General features: G+C 35.9%; 1 protein-coding gene across 1 annotated transcript in view; it reads left to right on the forward strand.

The window, feature by feature from the left end:
- Positions 1-10,104: 10,104 nt before the first annotated feature.
- The window catches only part of herc4 (HECT and RLD domain containing E3 ubiquitin protein ligase 4), a 34,071-nt gene continuing 29,683 nt past the window's right edge, over positions 10,105-14,492 (forward strand). Inside the window, exons 1-7 of the mRNA XM_062058662.1 lie at positions 10,105-10,262; positions 11,046-11,309; positions 11,385-11,544; positions 11,633-11,709; positions 11,786-12,007; positions 12,097-12,192; positions 14,297-14,423. Of these exons, the coding sequence (XP_061914646.1) occupies positions 11,084-11,309; positions 11,385-11,544; positions 11,633-11,709; positions 11,786-12,007; positions 12,097-12,192; positions 14,297-14,423 (908 nt within the window). The 5' untranslated portion in view covers positions 10,105-10,262; positions 11,046-11,083. The remainder of the gene's footprint in view (positions 10,263-11,045; positions 11,310-11,384; positions 11,545-11,632; positions 11,710-11,785; positions 12,008-12,096; positions 12,193-14,296; positions 14,424-14,492) is intronic.

A 14,492-nucleotide genomic window follows, 5' to 3' on the forward strand; every position in this document is an offset into this window, starting at 1 on the left:
GAAGGCCAACAACAGTCTGTATGTGTGGAAAAAAATTAAATAATTAATTGTTTGTTTTGTTCTATTTCATTAATTTAAGGTAAAACAAAAATCCATCAACATAACATTTAAAATAAACAATGAACGAAAAAGAGCAGAAAGAAGTAAAACGTATAATATCTGCCCCTTATTCATACAGTTCAATTGTTCAATTCAGACGACTAGCTATATATATATATGTATATATATATATATATATATATATATATATATATATATATATATATATATATATATATATATATATATATATATATATATATATATATATATACATATTCATAACATACATAGTTCATAACATACAAGAAAATAACTAAACATGGAAACAATAATTTACTCCAAGACATATATTTTCATCATCATGATTTTTTAATTTTTTTAATACAGTAGGAGATTTAGATTGTTTTGTATCACTGCCAAGATTGTTCCATAAACTAATACTTTTAATTGAAATACTTATGTCCTTTATCCCTGTTCTAAATCTTGATGTATTAAAGATATCAGTTATTTTTAAATTATAATTACTTTCTCTTTTAACAAATCTGTTTTGAATGTTGTTTGGAATAATGTGTGTATATGTGCTTTGTACATGATTTGTAGGATATTGTACTCTACCAATTCATGAAATTTCAATATGTTTAACTGTTTGAACATTGGGTTTGTGGGTTCCCTGTATGCATTTCCAGTAATTATTCTTACAGCTCTTTTCTGCAGAAGGAAGATTAGATTTAAATATGTTTCACAGGCACTACTCCGCACTTCAATACAGTATGTTAGATATGGAACAATCAGTGAATTATACAGAATATACTGTGCTTTTTGATTTAGAAAATCATTCACTTTGTGTAAAATACAAATAGTTTTAGATACTTTAGCCTTTGTATCATTAATATATGATTTTCATGACAAATGTTCATCAATCTTAACACCCAAAAACATGATCTAATTTTTTCTTTAAATCTCAACTCCTTCGACATTTAATGAGTCATCCACACTTTTCTTACTTCTGCAAAAAAATCATACATTTCGTTTTGCTAGTATTCAATGATTATCTGTTTGCATCAAACCATATTTTAGTTTTAAATAAATGTGTTTTCCACCACTTCTAACACATCCTTTAAGTTTTGTCCTGAATAAAAAAGGGTTGTGTCGTAAATACACTTAAACAGTTTGGAAACTATTGGTCCAAGGACCGATCCTTGTGGTACTCCACAACTGATATGTAAGGCAGACATCCAAATGTTAACTTCCACAAACTGTTTTCTGTCCTTCAGGTAACTTTTGACCCACTCATCAGCCACTCCTCTTATTCCATATTTATTCAATTTGTCCAATAATATTTCATGATGAAGCGTATCAAACACTTTTTGAAGGTCTACAAAAATAGTTACTAAGAATTGTTTTTTTATCTGTTGCAGTTGAAATTTCTTCTGCCAGATCAATTATTGCTGTTGCAGTTGAGTAATTGGGACAAAACCCATATTGACTATTGCTTAGATTATTATGTTTATTAATAAATGTACAAAAAACATTCGTACTTACCCCGATAAAATGCAACATCTCTGTTTCCCTGGGCTGTGTGCTGAATTGTCGAGTAACAACAGAAGAGTGCCTTGCTTTTCAGACTATAACGCTTGTACCAAACCAGAGAGAACCTGCCCAACAAGATAAACTGCATTTTCAAAGCCTGCGACTGCATGTGACCAAAGGGATTTTACGCAGTTGCCTACGTCAAATGGGTGTTACTTGTTTTCAGGACACTTTTGTTTGCCTTAATTGTTGCCATCAATTCCATTGAAGAGGCAGAAGAACCAAACTATAATTTCAGGGTTTCATGAATGCAAACGTCGATGTGTAGTGTGCTTTGACGTTCCCATTGACGTTCCCATTGACGTTCACATTCATCAAATTAACTTATACCAGAAAATGACAAATATCCTTTTCTTTTTTAATTAATGTAAACATTTTGCCTGGGATCATTTAATATAGCTATCCTGATCTTTAAATATTCATCACCTCTGAGACATTGGCAACATTTTAAAAATAACATTTTTATCTTTTGTCTTCTTCCTCATTGTGTATTTACTTCAAGTAATGACTGTAGATACTTCATTTCTTACAATGCTTTCGGTTTATTTGTTTCAAACATGTGCAACAGGTTACATTGAGAAACATCACATGATCACCCTTGCACAAATCAACCCGCTCAAAAAGGAGTAGTAAGAAGCAGTTTTTTTAGTCTTTGCCCTTTCGCCATATCTCGGCACTCACTAATAGTTTCTTCCAAACAAACAGGAAGTTTGTTTGGAAGAAAGAAAAAAATATGGTCATTGCAAAAAAAAAAGTGTTACACTGGATTATGGAGATTTAAATTTGACAGTGCTCTAATAATAATTAGAAATAACTAGTTATTGAGCCTTTTGAATTATGTGAAAATTATCATTTTTATTAGTTTTTGCGTACAAAGTAATTCCCCTATATGAAAATGCTGACAAAAATATATATTTGCCATTATAGACTATTATATCTTTGCTGCCACAAGTTTCAAAAAATATTTAAAAAAATGATTTGTAACCAGGCTGAACAAATTTCACGACAAATATAATATTTTTTTTAGTAGTTGAGAGAGATTTAGGAGAACATGAGATAAAATATATAAACATCCACATCAGTTAACATAAAAATGTTTTAATGAGTGTTTATATAACTATTCTTTAAGGATATAGTATCTGAGGGGGGACACAAGTTATGTACAGTATATCTAATTTCAGGTCCTTTTCATTCAAAGCTGAAGATTGTATGTTGAATTTGAATTGTTTTATTGAAGGAAATACAACAATATTGCATCAGGGTGCATCTTCAACCTATCCCATGGGTGTTTCTGATATTTCGCCACACGCCTCAGTTTGATGCAATGGAACTCTCTTGTTTTGCATCTCCTTGTGTTGGCTTTGTCAACAGACTATTTCCTCGTTCAAATAGAAGAGGGGGCTGCCATTATAATTGACTTTGTAAATTATGCCATAATACAACAAATCTGCATCTTTATCCAATTCATTATAAAATATGTGCCATATTTCTAATAATATATGGGAATCCATTGTTGCATCATATATATGCTTATTTTGATTGTACTGTTTGTATTTTAAACATGTAAAGCACTTTGTGAGCTCTTTTCTAAAGAAGTGCTATATAAATAAAATGTACTTACTTATTTTTGAGTATGCAGTGTGTATATTGTGTTTTCAATTTGTTATGTGTAAAAAAGAATGCATGTTTTAACTACTTTTCTTACAGAAGACATAATTGGGGTTTGGAGAGTGTGTGACTGGGTGTGTCGGCTAGGGTTGAGGGAGATGCTTGTCACGGGTCATTGCTTTCATTAAAGTATTTGAGCATTGTGCATGTACCTGTTTAGCGGAGGAAATAGGATAAGGCAGTGCTTCACAAACTTATTTTTTTTACCAAGTACCACCTCAGAAAACACTTGGCTTTGCAAGTAACACCATAATGACCGACATTTAATTACAGTAGGGTAGTATCAAATCAAATGTTATTTGTATAGCCCTTTTCAAACACAGGCAAGTGGCACACCCAAAGTGCTGTACACAAAAAAGAAAAGAAGAACACGCAGACACACACAGCACTGTTGACAATAACAAAAACAAAACATGGCATGGCACTAGGCGTCCACACTGGAGAATAACTAAAATTAACGCCATCTAAAAAATAGTATGAAACATATAATAAGTAGGCCTAAGTATTCATTAAAAACAAGGCAGCGGTTTTATTTAACAAGAAAATGTTAATATTTTTGACCACTGTAACATTACACAGTTTGAACAGTGACTCTGTGTTTGAAAATAGGAACATAAAACACTGCACTTTAATCAAGATATTCTTTGGCGTACTACTAGATGGAGCCCGCGTACTACTAGTGGTACACGTACCGAAGTTTGAGAACCCCTGGGATATAGAAATGGGTAGGCCATATCTTATTTAATCGTTACAACATACATTACTAGACGCAATATTATTAATTTTATGTGCCACATGCTTCATGATTGCTGTGAGCAGGTGTTTTAATAAATACACCATAAAAGGCAGTACTTTTCTCTACACTATAGTGCTTCCTTCGTAGTGTGTGGTTTTGGTTTTGTTCACAAAACTAAGTGTGATTTTAAACTGATTAGCACAAGTGACTGCAATAAATGATATAACCGAACAAACTTTTAAAAAGTGACATTTAAAAGTGTAAGCAAATGTGCACGTGCAGTATACATACAGTATATTCATATATAGCTGCATGTAAGGTACAATAAATCACACACACACCAAATGTAATTACAGTTATACTAATTACATTTTTAAATGCACTGCATAAAATAACTGTTACACTATGTGTGTATATAGACATTTTTAGGTGTATATAGAGGTTGTTAACACGAAATACAAAATCATTGTTGTTACGTGTACCTTTTACAGAGAGGTGCCTTAATATGCTTGAGTGCTTTACGGTTTAACATTATATCTACGTAGTGAGTAGGCCTATTGATCAAACTAAGCAATATTATTTACTATAACAGGCTATTGCTTGGATTTACATCACGTCACGGCTCATTAAATTTGCATGGTGGTCAAGTCAGCGTCTGTTCGCCATTTAGCCTTTTTTGAAGAAAAATGCCCTATGCTTGCATTGTCTTCGGCTGTGTGAATTTTTCAAATCGCGAAAAGGATAAACGTTTCTTTAGAGTTCCTCGAGAGGCAATTTAAGAATGATGGAGGAGTGCAAGATTTTATGAAAGGCGACGAGAAAAGTGGCACGCACTACAGTCAAAAGGAGCAGAGTCGAAGAATGCACACGTTTGTTGCATGTGACCACTTCGTTAAAGGTGTGTTTGATATATTTTTTATGCACTTTACTCATTTAGTATTTTACATTGACATATTATCTTGTTAATGTTTGTCTTTTATTTTTAACAAACAGAAACCAGAAAGTCAGGGCCAATGAAACATTGTCAGGAAAGTTACCTCTACATCTCCCCTTTTGTTTATTTTGTACACAAATGTACATATGACAACAGGACAAAAAACAAATGTGGTGATTATTCAGTAGTTGTTAGTTTGTTAAATGGATATGCAGTCACGGATGTCAGCTGTCGTGTGCTAGTCGTAGCAGTTTGTTTACGTGGATGTGACTGCTTTTTGCAGGAAGACCTAGGCCCCTTGTGTACTCAGATAGTTTGTGCGCTGCTTGCTGCACAACAGCAATCTTAGCTTGGTTCACCATCGCTTTTTTTCACTTCCAGGAAGAAGTCTTGTGACGGAATACAAGCAATTACGACAAGGAGCTTATTGTCTCACTTCTTACACTACCGTTCAAAAGTTTGGGGTCACCCAAATAATTTTGTGGAATAGCCTTCATTTCTAAGAACAAGAATAGACTGTCGAGTTTCAGATGAAAGTTCTTTTTTTCTGGCCATTTTGAGCGTTTAATTGACCCCACAAATGTGATGCTCCAGAAACTCTGCTCAAAGGAAGGTCAGTTTTGTAGCTTCTGTAACGAGCTAAACTGTTTTCAGATGTGTGAACATGATTGCACAAAGGTTTTCTAATCATCAATTAGCCTTCTGAGCCAATGACCAAACACATTGTACCATCAGAACACTGGAGTGATAGTTGCTGGAAATGGGCCTCTATACACCTATGTAGATATTGCACCAAAAACCAGACATTTGCAGCTAGAATAGTCATTTACCACATTAGCAATGTATACAGTGTATTTCTTTAAAGTTAAGACTAGTTTAAAGTTATCTTCATTGAAAAGTACAGTGCTTTTCCTTCAAAAATAAGGACATTTCAATGTGACCCCAAACTTTTGAACGGTAGTGTATATCTCGCCATCGAAGGCCACTGTGTCCCAAATTGTAATATAGATATTTAAGAACTCATCCCCTACATCAGTGATTCTCAAACTGTGGTACGCACGCTGGCTCTATCTAGTGGTAAACCAAATAATCACTTAATTAAAGATTTAAACACAATGTTACTGTTCATACTGTGTGTAATGTTAGAATAAGATAGAGTAGACTTATTGATCCCACAATGGGGAAATTTTTTCCAGCAGCGCTATATCTACAAACACTGAGGCAAAAATAATACATATACTTGTTATATAAAATGTCTGCCTTGTTTTTATTAAATACTTAGGCCTACTACGCTTCTATACATTGGCGTTGTTAGGCCTATTTTAGGGGGGCTCAAGCCCCCCTAAATTATTCTTAAACCCCCCTAAATAATTTGGTGTTACATTGATTAATTTTTCATTTTATTTTATTTTTTTTACAAATACATGCCGACATATTCATTATAAAGTGGCCCAAATATGAGTTTAAATAAATAATCATATAACCTGTCATTATTCACTCAGTTTCCCCTCACTTCATAGCGTAAGGTAGAGAGCCCCTTAAAGGCCTACTGAAATGAATTTTTTTTATTTAAACGGGGATAGCAGATCTATTCTATGTGTCATACTTGATCATTTCGCGATATTGCCATATTTTTGCTGAAAGGATTTAGTATAGAACAACGACGATAAAGATTGCAACTTTTGGTATCTGATAAAAAAAAAGGCTTGCACCTACCGGAAGTAGCGTGACGTAGTCAGTTGAACATATACGCAAAGTTCCCTATTGTTTACAATGATGGCCGCATGAAGTGAGAGAGATTCGGACCGAGAAAGCGACAATTTGCCCATTAATTTGAGCGAGGATGAAAGATTTGTGGATGAGTAAAGTGCAAGTGAAGGACTAGTGGGGAGTTGAAGCTATTCAGATAGGGAAGATGCTGTGAGAGCCGGGGGTGACCTGATATTCAGCTGGGAATGACTACAACAGTAAATAAACACAAGACATATATATACTCTATTAGCCACAACACAACCAGGCTTATATTTAATATGCCACAAATTAATCCTGCATAAAAACACCTGCGTGTTTGTTATGCTAGCTCCTAGCTCCTCTGCTAGCTCCTAGCTCCATAGAACACGCCAATACAATTCAAACACCTGATCAACACACACAATCACTCAGCCCAAAAGACCGTTCACCTAACCCAAGGTTCATAAAGCTTATATATTTTTAAAAAGTTACGTACGTGACGCGCACATACGGTCAAGTTATCGAATGTTTAGCAGCCAAGGCTGCATACTCACGGTACCTGATATTCAGCTGGGAATGACTACAACAGTAAATAAACACAAGACATATATATACTCTATTAGCCACAACACAACCAGGCTTATATTTAATATGCCACAAATTAATCCTGCATAATAACACCTGCGTGTTTGTTATGCTAGCTCCTAGCTCCTCTGCTAGCTCCTAGCTCCATAGAACACGCCAATACAATTCAAACACCTGATCAACACACACAATCACTCAGCCCAAAAGACCGTTCACCTAACCCAAGGTTCATAAAGCTTATATATTTTTAAAAAGTTACGTACGTGACGCGCACGTACGGTACGGTACGTGTTATGCTAACTCCTAGCTCCTCTGCTAGCTCCTAGCTCCATAGAACACGCCAATACAATTCAAACACATGATCAACACACACAATCACTCAGCCCAAAAGACCGTTCACCTAACCCAAGGTTCATAAAGCTTATATATTTTAAAAAAGTTACGTACATACGCAAAAAAAAGCCAAAGCTGCATACTCACAGTAGCACGTCTGCGTCTTTGTCATCCAAATCAAAGTAATCCTGGTAAGAGTCTGTGTTGTCCCAGTTCTCTACAGGCGTCTGTGTAGCCAAGTCAAAAGCCCTCCTGGTTAGAGTCTCTGTTATCCGAGTTCTTCCATCTTGACTGCATCTTTCGGGAATGTAAACAAAGAAGCGCCGGCTGTGTACTGTTGTGGCTGACTACGTTCGAAAAATACGTCCATTTCGCACCGACAACTTTCTTCTTTGCTTGCTCGGCTTCCTTCTCCATAATGCAATGAATATGATTGAAACAGATTCACGAACACAGATGTCCAGAATACTGTGGAATTATTAAATGAAAACAGAGCTTTTTCGTATTGGCTTCAATGTGGAAGGCATACCCGTGTTCGCCGGTCTACGTCACGCGCATACGTCATCCTCAGAGGCGTTTCGAACCGGAAGTTTAGCGGCAAATTTAAAATGTCACTTTATAAGTTAACCCGGCCGTATTGGCATGTGTTATAATGTTAAGATTTCATCATTGATATATAAACTATCAGACTGCGTGGTCGGTAGTAGTGGGTTTCAGTAGGCCTTTAAGTGAGTCGGTATCCAATCCATTCCACTTGTTCACATAGAAAATGCCCACATCACTCAAAATCTAGTCCGCATTTTCTCTGCGACCTTGCTTGCGGTCCTTGGACTTGTTCATATAGAAAATGCCCACATCACTCAAAATCCAGTCCGCATTTTCTCTGCGACCTTGCTTGCGGTCCTGCAAGTGTACAAAGTACATTAGCACACAGCACTGCAGAACAAGAACGTGAACGGATGCAAAATGGACATAAGAAACGTTTTCATCACTGCTTGTAGTAAAATGTATTAGCTCCACTTTACATTAGGTCTGTGTTTGACAAAAAGTTACATTCCCGCTCTAAAACAATGCTGCTACTTAGTTAGCTAGTTAGCCTGAAATGCATCATGAAGGTCCTGGTTATTTATAAAGTTAAATGTGCACTCTTTTTTACCATTTGCTTCCTTCTGGAGCATCAGCTGTGTTTCTCACTTTACACATGGAGGAGAACAGGAGCTGAGCTCATTCACGTATGACTATCATCAGTAGATAATAATAATAATCACTCCACAACCCCTATTGACCTGTAGGAGTCAGGGCAGAGGAGCACAGAAAGTGAGAGGGGAGAGGCCTCTACTGGAAAGGTGAGTAGGAGAATAATGATTCATATAAATAAATATTAAAACAATTTTTTTTTAAATGGCTTATCGATAAGCCATTTGTTTTATTTATTTCTGGGTGGATCATGTTGACTATTGGTCCTCCTAATTGTCAATCATTCTGGTGATGTTACGTAAGGACATATATACATACATATATATATATATATATATATATATATATATATATATATATATATATATATATATATATATATATATATATATATATATATATATATATATATATATATATGTATATATATATATATATATATATATATATATATATATATATATATGTATATGTATATATATATATATATATATATATATATATATATATATATATATATATATATATATATATATATATATATATATATATATATATATATATACATATTTTTAATTTTTTTTTACGCTACTGTTTTGGAATGTTGGTCATTATAGTGGTACCTGGAGAGCCTTAAGTGTTTTCTGAGGTGATACCTAGTTAAAAACGTTGGCGAACCACTGCCCTACATAGTCTTCTCTGGAGTAAAATTGCTGAACTTGAGGCAAAAGGACGTTTTGTATTTCTCACTTATTTTAGTGTCTTTTTACGCAATTATTTCAAACTTCAACAATTCCAATATATGTACTTTGGTTTATATGCCAAAACGTATACTCAGAACCGTATGAGCACAGACAACTTTGTGATACCAAACATAGACAATAAATAATTAAAAAAATGTAATTTCACTCGCTATCATGCACAAATAGAGTGTCCTTGTGGGCGTGTACGTGAGCATTAACGTATGTATAGTACAGTATACCGCGCATGCGCAGACCGCTCACCCATGCTACGAGAGCTGTGTGGATGCTTCTCGACTGTTCCTCACTATCTTGAGGTAAAGAGCACGTCAGTGGCGGCACTAACACGCGGTACTTTCAAATTAAAAGTACACATGCGTTTACGAACATTATAAAAAGCACTCATTCAACATAAGATACAGTAATGTAGGTATTATTTATAATCAACAGTATGTAATGGAGAACTATTTGAGTCCACTGTAAGTGTCTGGTCGTGGCTTACCGGTATATGACGACTTTTACTTCCAAAGGTGTAACCGGCAACGGAAAAACATATCCAACTTGAAGGAAACATGTAGCGTGAGGCCAAACAGCAGTTGTTGACATATTTAGAATATGTGTAGTGTAGCGAAGCTCTGTGAGAATCTTCATGGGCTTATTTTGACCGTGACTGGCGACAAAACCGTCATCGGATCCGTCTCAATTTGTAAGATTTGCCTTGAGCTGCTTTTAGCGCTTCGTTTGATGTATTTTCTGTGTCTTTAGAAAGTATGCGCGCGTGCTACAAGGAACCTGTTCACGTTTGGGTGCGCTAATTAAGCGAGGTGATGTCCCAAACTAAATAAACTTCACGGTGCGTTTTGTTCCACTTACTGTTGTCGTTACCTTCGCAAAGCTTATGCTACGCCAAAAACTGTTTTGAACATTTCTTCTAAGGCTAGCGCCTTCGTGCCAAATATGTCAAGGTAACTGCACTGAACCTTGCTTTCGATTCTGAAGCATGCTAGTTTTACGTCGCTAGCATGGCGTTAGCCTTGGTTTATTTTTGGATTAATTCACAAAAAATGACTATCACAAACAGGTTACTTTTAGTTCTTAGCGAGATGGTTTTTTGGTCAGATCGCCGCAAATAGCAGTGACTGGTCACTTTAATTTGGAACATAAACCGGAAGTGTTATTTTAGCTGTGATGAGTCGCGTTGCTTTACAAGCGTAATTCTTCTGAATGCTTCTTTGCTAATCTGTCTACGTGTTACCTGGTTAGCCTTGAGTATGTACATATGTTTATCCTGCTAAATGCAGAAAACTGCCTCCCGCTAATCAAGCTCATGAATCTAGTTTTTGTATTGTCATAACGTTATTGCTCTCCATAACGTTATTTGGCTAGGCTTGCTAGGTAAGTATAGTAGACTTACTTTTTGTGTATCCCAGTTTTTTTTATATATCGAGTTTGACCTGAATGCTGTATGATTGTCTTATATTTCGCATAGGACCCCTCTGGCTTATTCAGCCACACAGAAGGACGACAATGCTGTGTTGGGGCAATGCTTCCTATGGACAGTTGGGTTTGGGTGGCATCGACGAGGAGATAGTGGTTGAACCAAGGAAATGTGACTTTTTCCATGGGAAGCAAGTGGTCGATGTGGGCTGTGGACGCAAGCACACTGTTTTCCTACTGAGTGATGGCACAGTCTACACTTGTGGCTGCAATGATCTGGGTCAGCTGGGTCATGAGAAGTCCAGGAAGAAACCAGGTTGGTGATTTCAAAATAGGATGACAAAAACGTGCATCCCAAATACATTTACATTTTTTAATGTCCTCTAAATAGAGCAGGTTGTGGCTCTTGATGCTCAGATCATAACAGCAGTGTATTGTGGAGAGTCACATACACTTGCCTTAAACGACAGCGGGCAGGTCTTCTCTTGGGGCCTGGGCTCAGATGGGCAGCTGGGCTTAAATAACTTTGAGGAATGTGTTCGTGTACCTAGGTAAAACCTGCGTGTATGATACTTCATCTACCGAAAAAAAGGGCTACTTTATAAGCGCTCCTGTTGTTCCTCTCTCTGAAAATGGCAGAAACATCAAGAGTTTGAGTGATGTTCAAATTGTTCAAGTCACCTGTGGATACTGGCACTCCCTTGCACTTTCAAAAGGTGAGGATGATTTATGTAATATATAGACAGTATTTATTGAAATTATATTCTTAATGGGTCATGTTTTTTTCTGCAGTGGGCCAAGTTTTCACCTGGGGTCAAAATCGATATGGACAACTTGGGCTGGGAGCAAACGGGCAAAGCGTTTCCACCCCCCAAATCATTCAGTCTCTGCAGGGCGTTCCTTTTGCTCAGATATCAGCAGGTGGTGCTCACAGCTTCGCCCTTACTTTCTCAGGAGCCGTGTTTGGTTGGGGACGGAACAAGTTTGGTCAGCTGGGTCTCAATGACAGCAATGGTGAGAAGGTTAATAAATCTTCAGATATTTTTCTCAGCAAATTCATTATAAGGATAATTTTAAAAGTTTTTTTTCTTTTTATTTCCCAGACCGATATTTTCCATCCCTTTTAAAGTCACTGAGATCACAGAGAGTAATTTTTATCTCCTGTGGAGAAGATCACACAGCCGCTCTGACCAAGTTAAGTTATATACTTACCTATTCTTTTCATGAAGCAAATACACTGCAGCAGTATTGAATTACACTTGAGGACAGAATTATCAGCCACCCATAAAAAATTCATCTTTCATTAAGTATTTCCCAAGTTCTGTTAAAGCATCCTACTTTCATTTTGGATGCTTCCAATATTTTTAATTGCACACAGGAAGAAAGTTATTTCACAAAAAAAAACAATTACTAGAGTCAAAATTATTATCCCCCTTAAAAACTCTCACCAGTTTGAGAGGCCGCAAGCCATGTGCTTTGATTAATCAAACCTATTTGAAGTCACCAGTGAACACTTAATGCTCTACATGTAAGAGGAACATGTAGAACAGTGAAGAAGATTCAGTTCACACTGGATGACTCAGAAAGCATCATGCCAAAAACAAAATAAATCAGTTTAGACTTAAGAAAAATAATCATTGATGCCCTCAAAGCAGGAGATGGATACACAAAGTTATCACAGTGTTCCAAGTGTCAAGAACTGGAGTGAAAAGTATCAAGAAATTCAAAAACAGCCAGAAGTAGGAAAACAAGATATTTCAAAGACTTGAAAAGACACATAGTGAGAAATGTGTCTAAAGACCCCGGAACTAGACTGTGAGGCTGCAGAGGAAGAAAAAGTCCACTTCTGAAAAAAAGACAACTTTGAGCCAGACTGAAGTATGCAAAGGACAACCTAGAAAAAGACTATGCATACTGGAAGCATGTCTATTGGTCGGATAAAACAAAAGTATAGCTCTTTGGCCATCAAGATACAGCTTATGTTCGTAGAAATAAGGGAGAGGCACACAACCCTAAGAAAACGGTCCCCACAGTTAAACATGGCGGTGGGAGTATTATGCTGTAGGGATGTTTCAGTGCATTTGGAACTGGAAATATTGTCAAGATGGAAGGAGTCCTAAAGAAAGAAGGATATTAGAATATCTTGGAGGAAAGCCTCAATTAGTCCGCAGCAAAACTGGGTATGGGTTGCCGCTTTGTCTTCCAACATAACGACCCAAAACATACGGCACTAATAGTGAATAAATACCTCCAGAAAGCCAAAGTGAAGGTTTTTGAATGGCCTGCACAAAGCCACGACTTGAATCCAATCGAGAATCTTCGGAATGAATTGAAGACCAAGGTCCATGGCAGAAGACTGTTAATTATAGAGGAGCTTGAGAGGTTAGTCAAAGAAGAATGGGCTGTGATTACTCAGGAGATGTTTGTGAGACTTGTGCAAAACTATAACAAAATATTGCAGTGTGTTATGCAGCAAAAAGTACACATAATTGCCTATTTGCATCGGGGCGGCTAATAATTTGGACTCCGGTAGTTTTTGGTTAAATAATTTTTGTTTGTGTGAAACAAACTAAAATAATGGAAGCACCAAAATAAAATCAGTATGTTTGGAAAAGCTGTGTGGGAAAAATGCTCTCTTTAACAGTATTTGCAAGATACTTTTACAAACAATTAATTATCATGGGGGCTAATAATTTTGACCACAAGTGTAATTGTTAGTACAGTTTGGGTATATGATTGCTTTTACAGATGAGACAATTTTCTAAATTGTTGAAATGGTAGCAAGAAAAAATCTGAAGGGAATTGACTCATAATGTTAAGAGATTAATCATTCATAGCACAACAATAAAGTATATTATTCTAAGAAAAAGTATGAAAATTAATACTGTTTTTGTCTTATAAATTTAGAAAATAAAGAAATAAGTGTGATGTTAAACCTCTTTGTATACATGTTTTTGTAGATTGAGTCTGATACACAGCAACTATCAGTGTTTTTAGACAACTTAAGAGTCTCCAATAATTCAATAAACATCTGACAGGAGATTTGATGCAATTACTTCGCTGCTGTTCAAAATCTAACCTGGAAACCTCCAGGATTTGAAATTTCGTATCCCAAATTAGAAAATATTTTGCAATGACAATTTTGAATCACTGAGATTATTCTTTGATAAACTCCTTTTTATGGTTCATATTTTAAAGATAAGTGTTGTCATTTGAGTAATCTCTGTATGTTCTATTAGATCTGTCCCTGCGCTGTAACCATGATATTACTGACCTGTGCATAATTCCTAATTTTACAGGAAGGTGGTGTTTTTACATTTGGAGCTGGAGGATATGGCCAGCTGGGACATAACTCTACAAACCATGAAATCAATCCAAGGAAAGTGTTTGAGCTCATGGGAAATGTAGTCACACAGATTGTATGTGGAAGGTAAGACTTCTGTTTGAAATACGATACATATTTTTTTCATACACACTAAATAAAACCTAGATCATTTTA

The sequence above is a fragment of the Entelurus aequoreus genome, linkage group LG09 (genome assembly GCF_033978785.1).
Source record: "Entelurus aequoreus isolate RoL-2023_Sb linkage group LG09, RoL_Eaeq_v1.1, whole genome shotgun sequence".
Lineage (NCBI taxonomy): Eukaryota > Metazoa > Chordata > Actinopteri > Syngnathiformes > Syngnathidae > Entelurus > Entelurus aequoreus.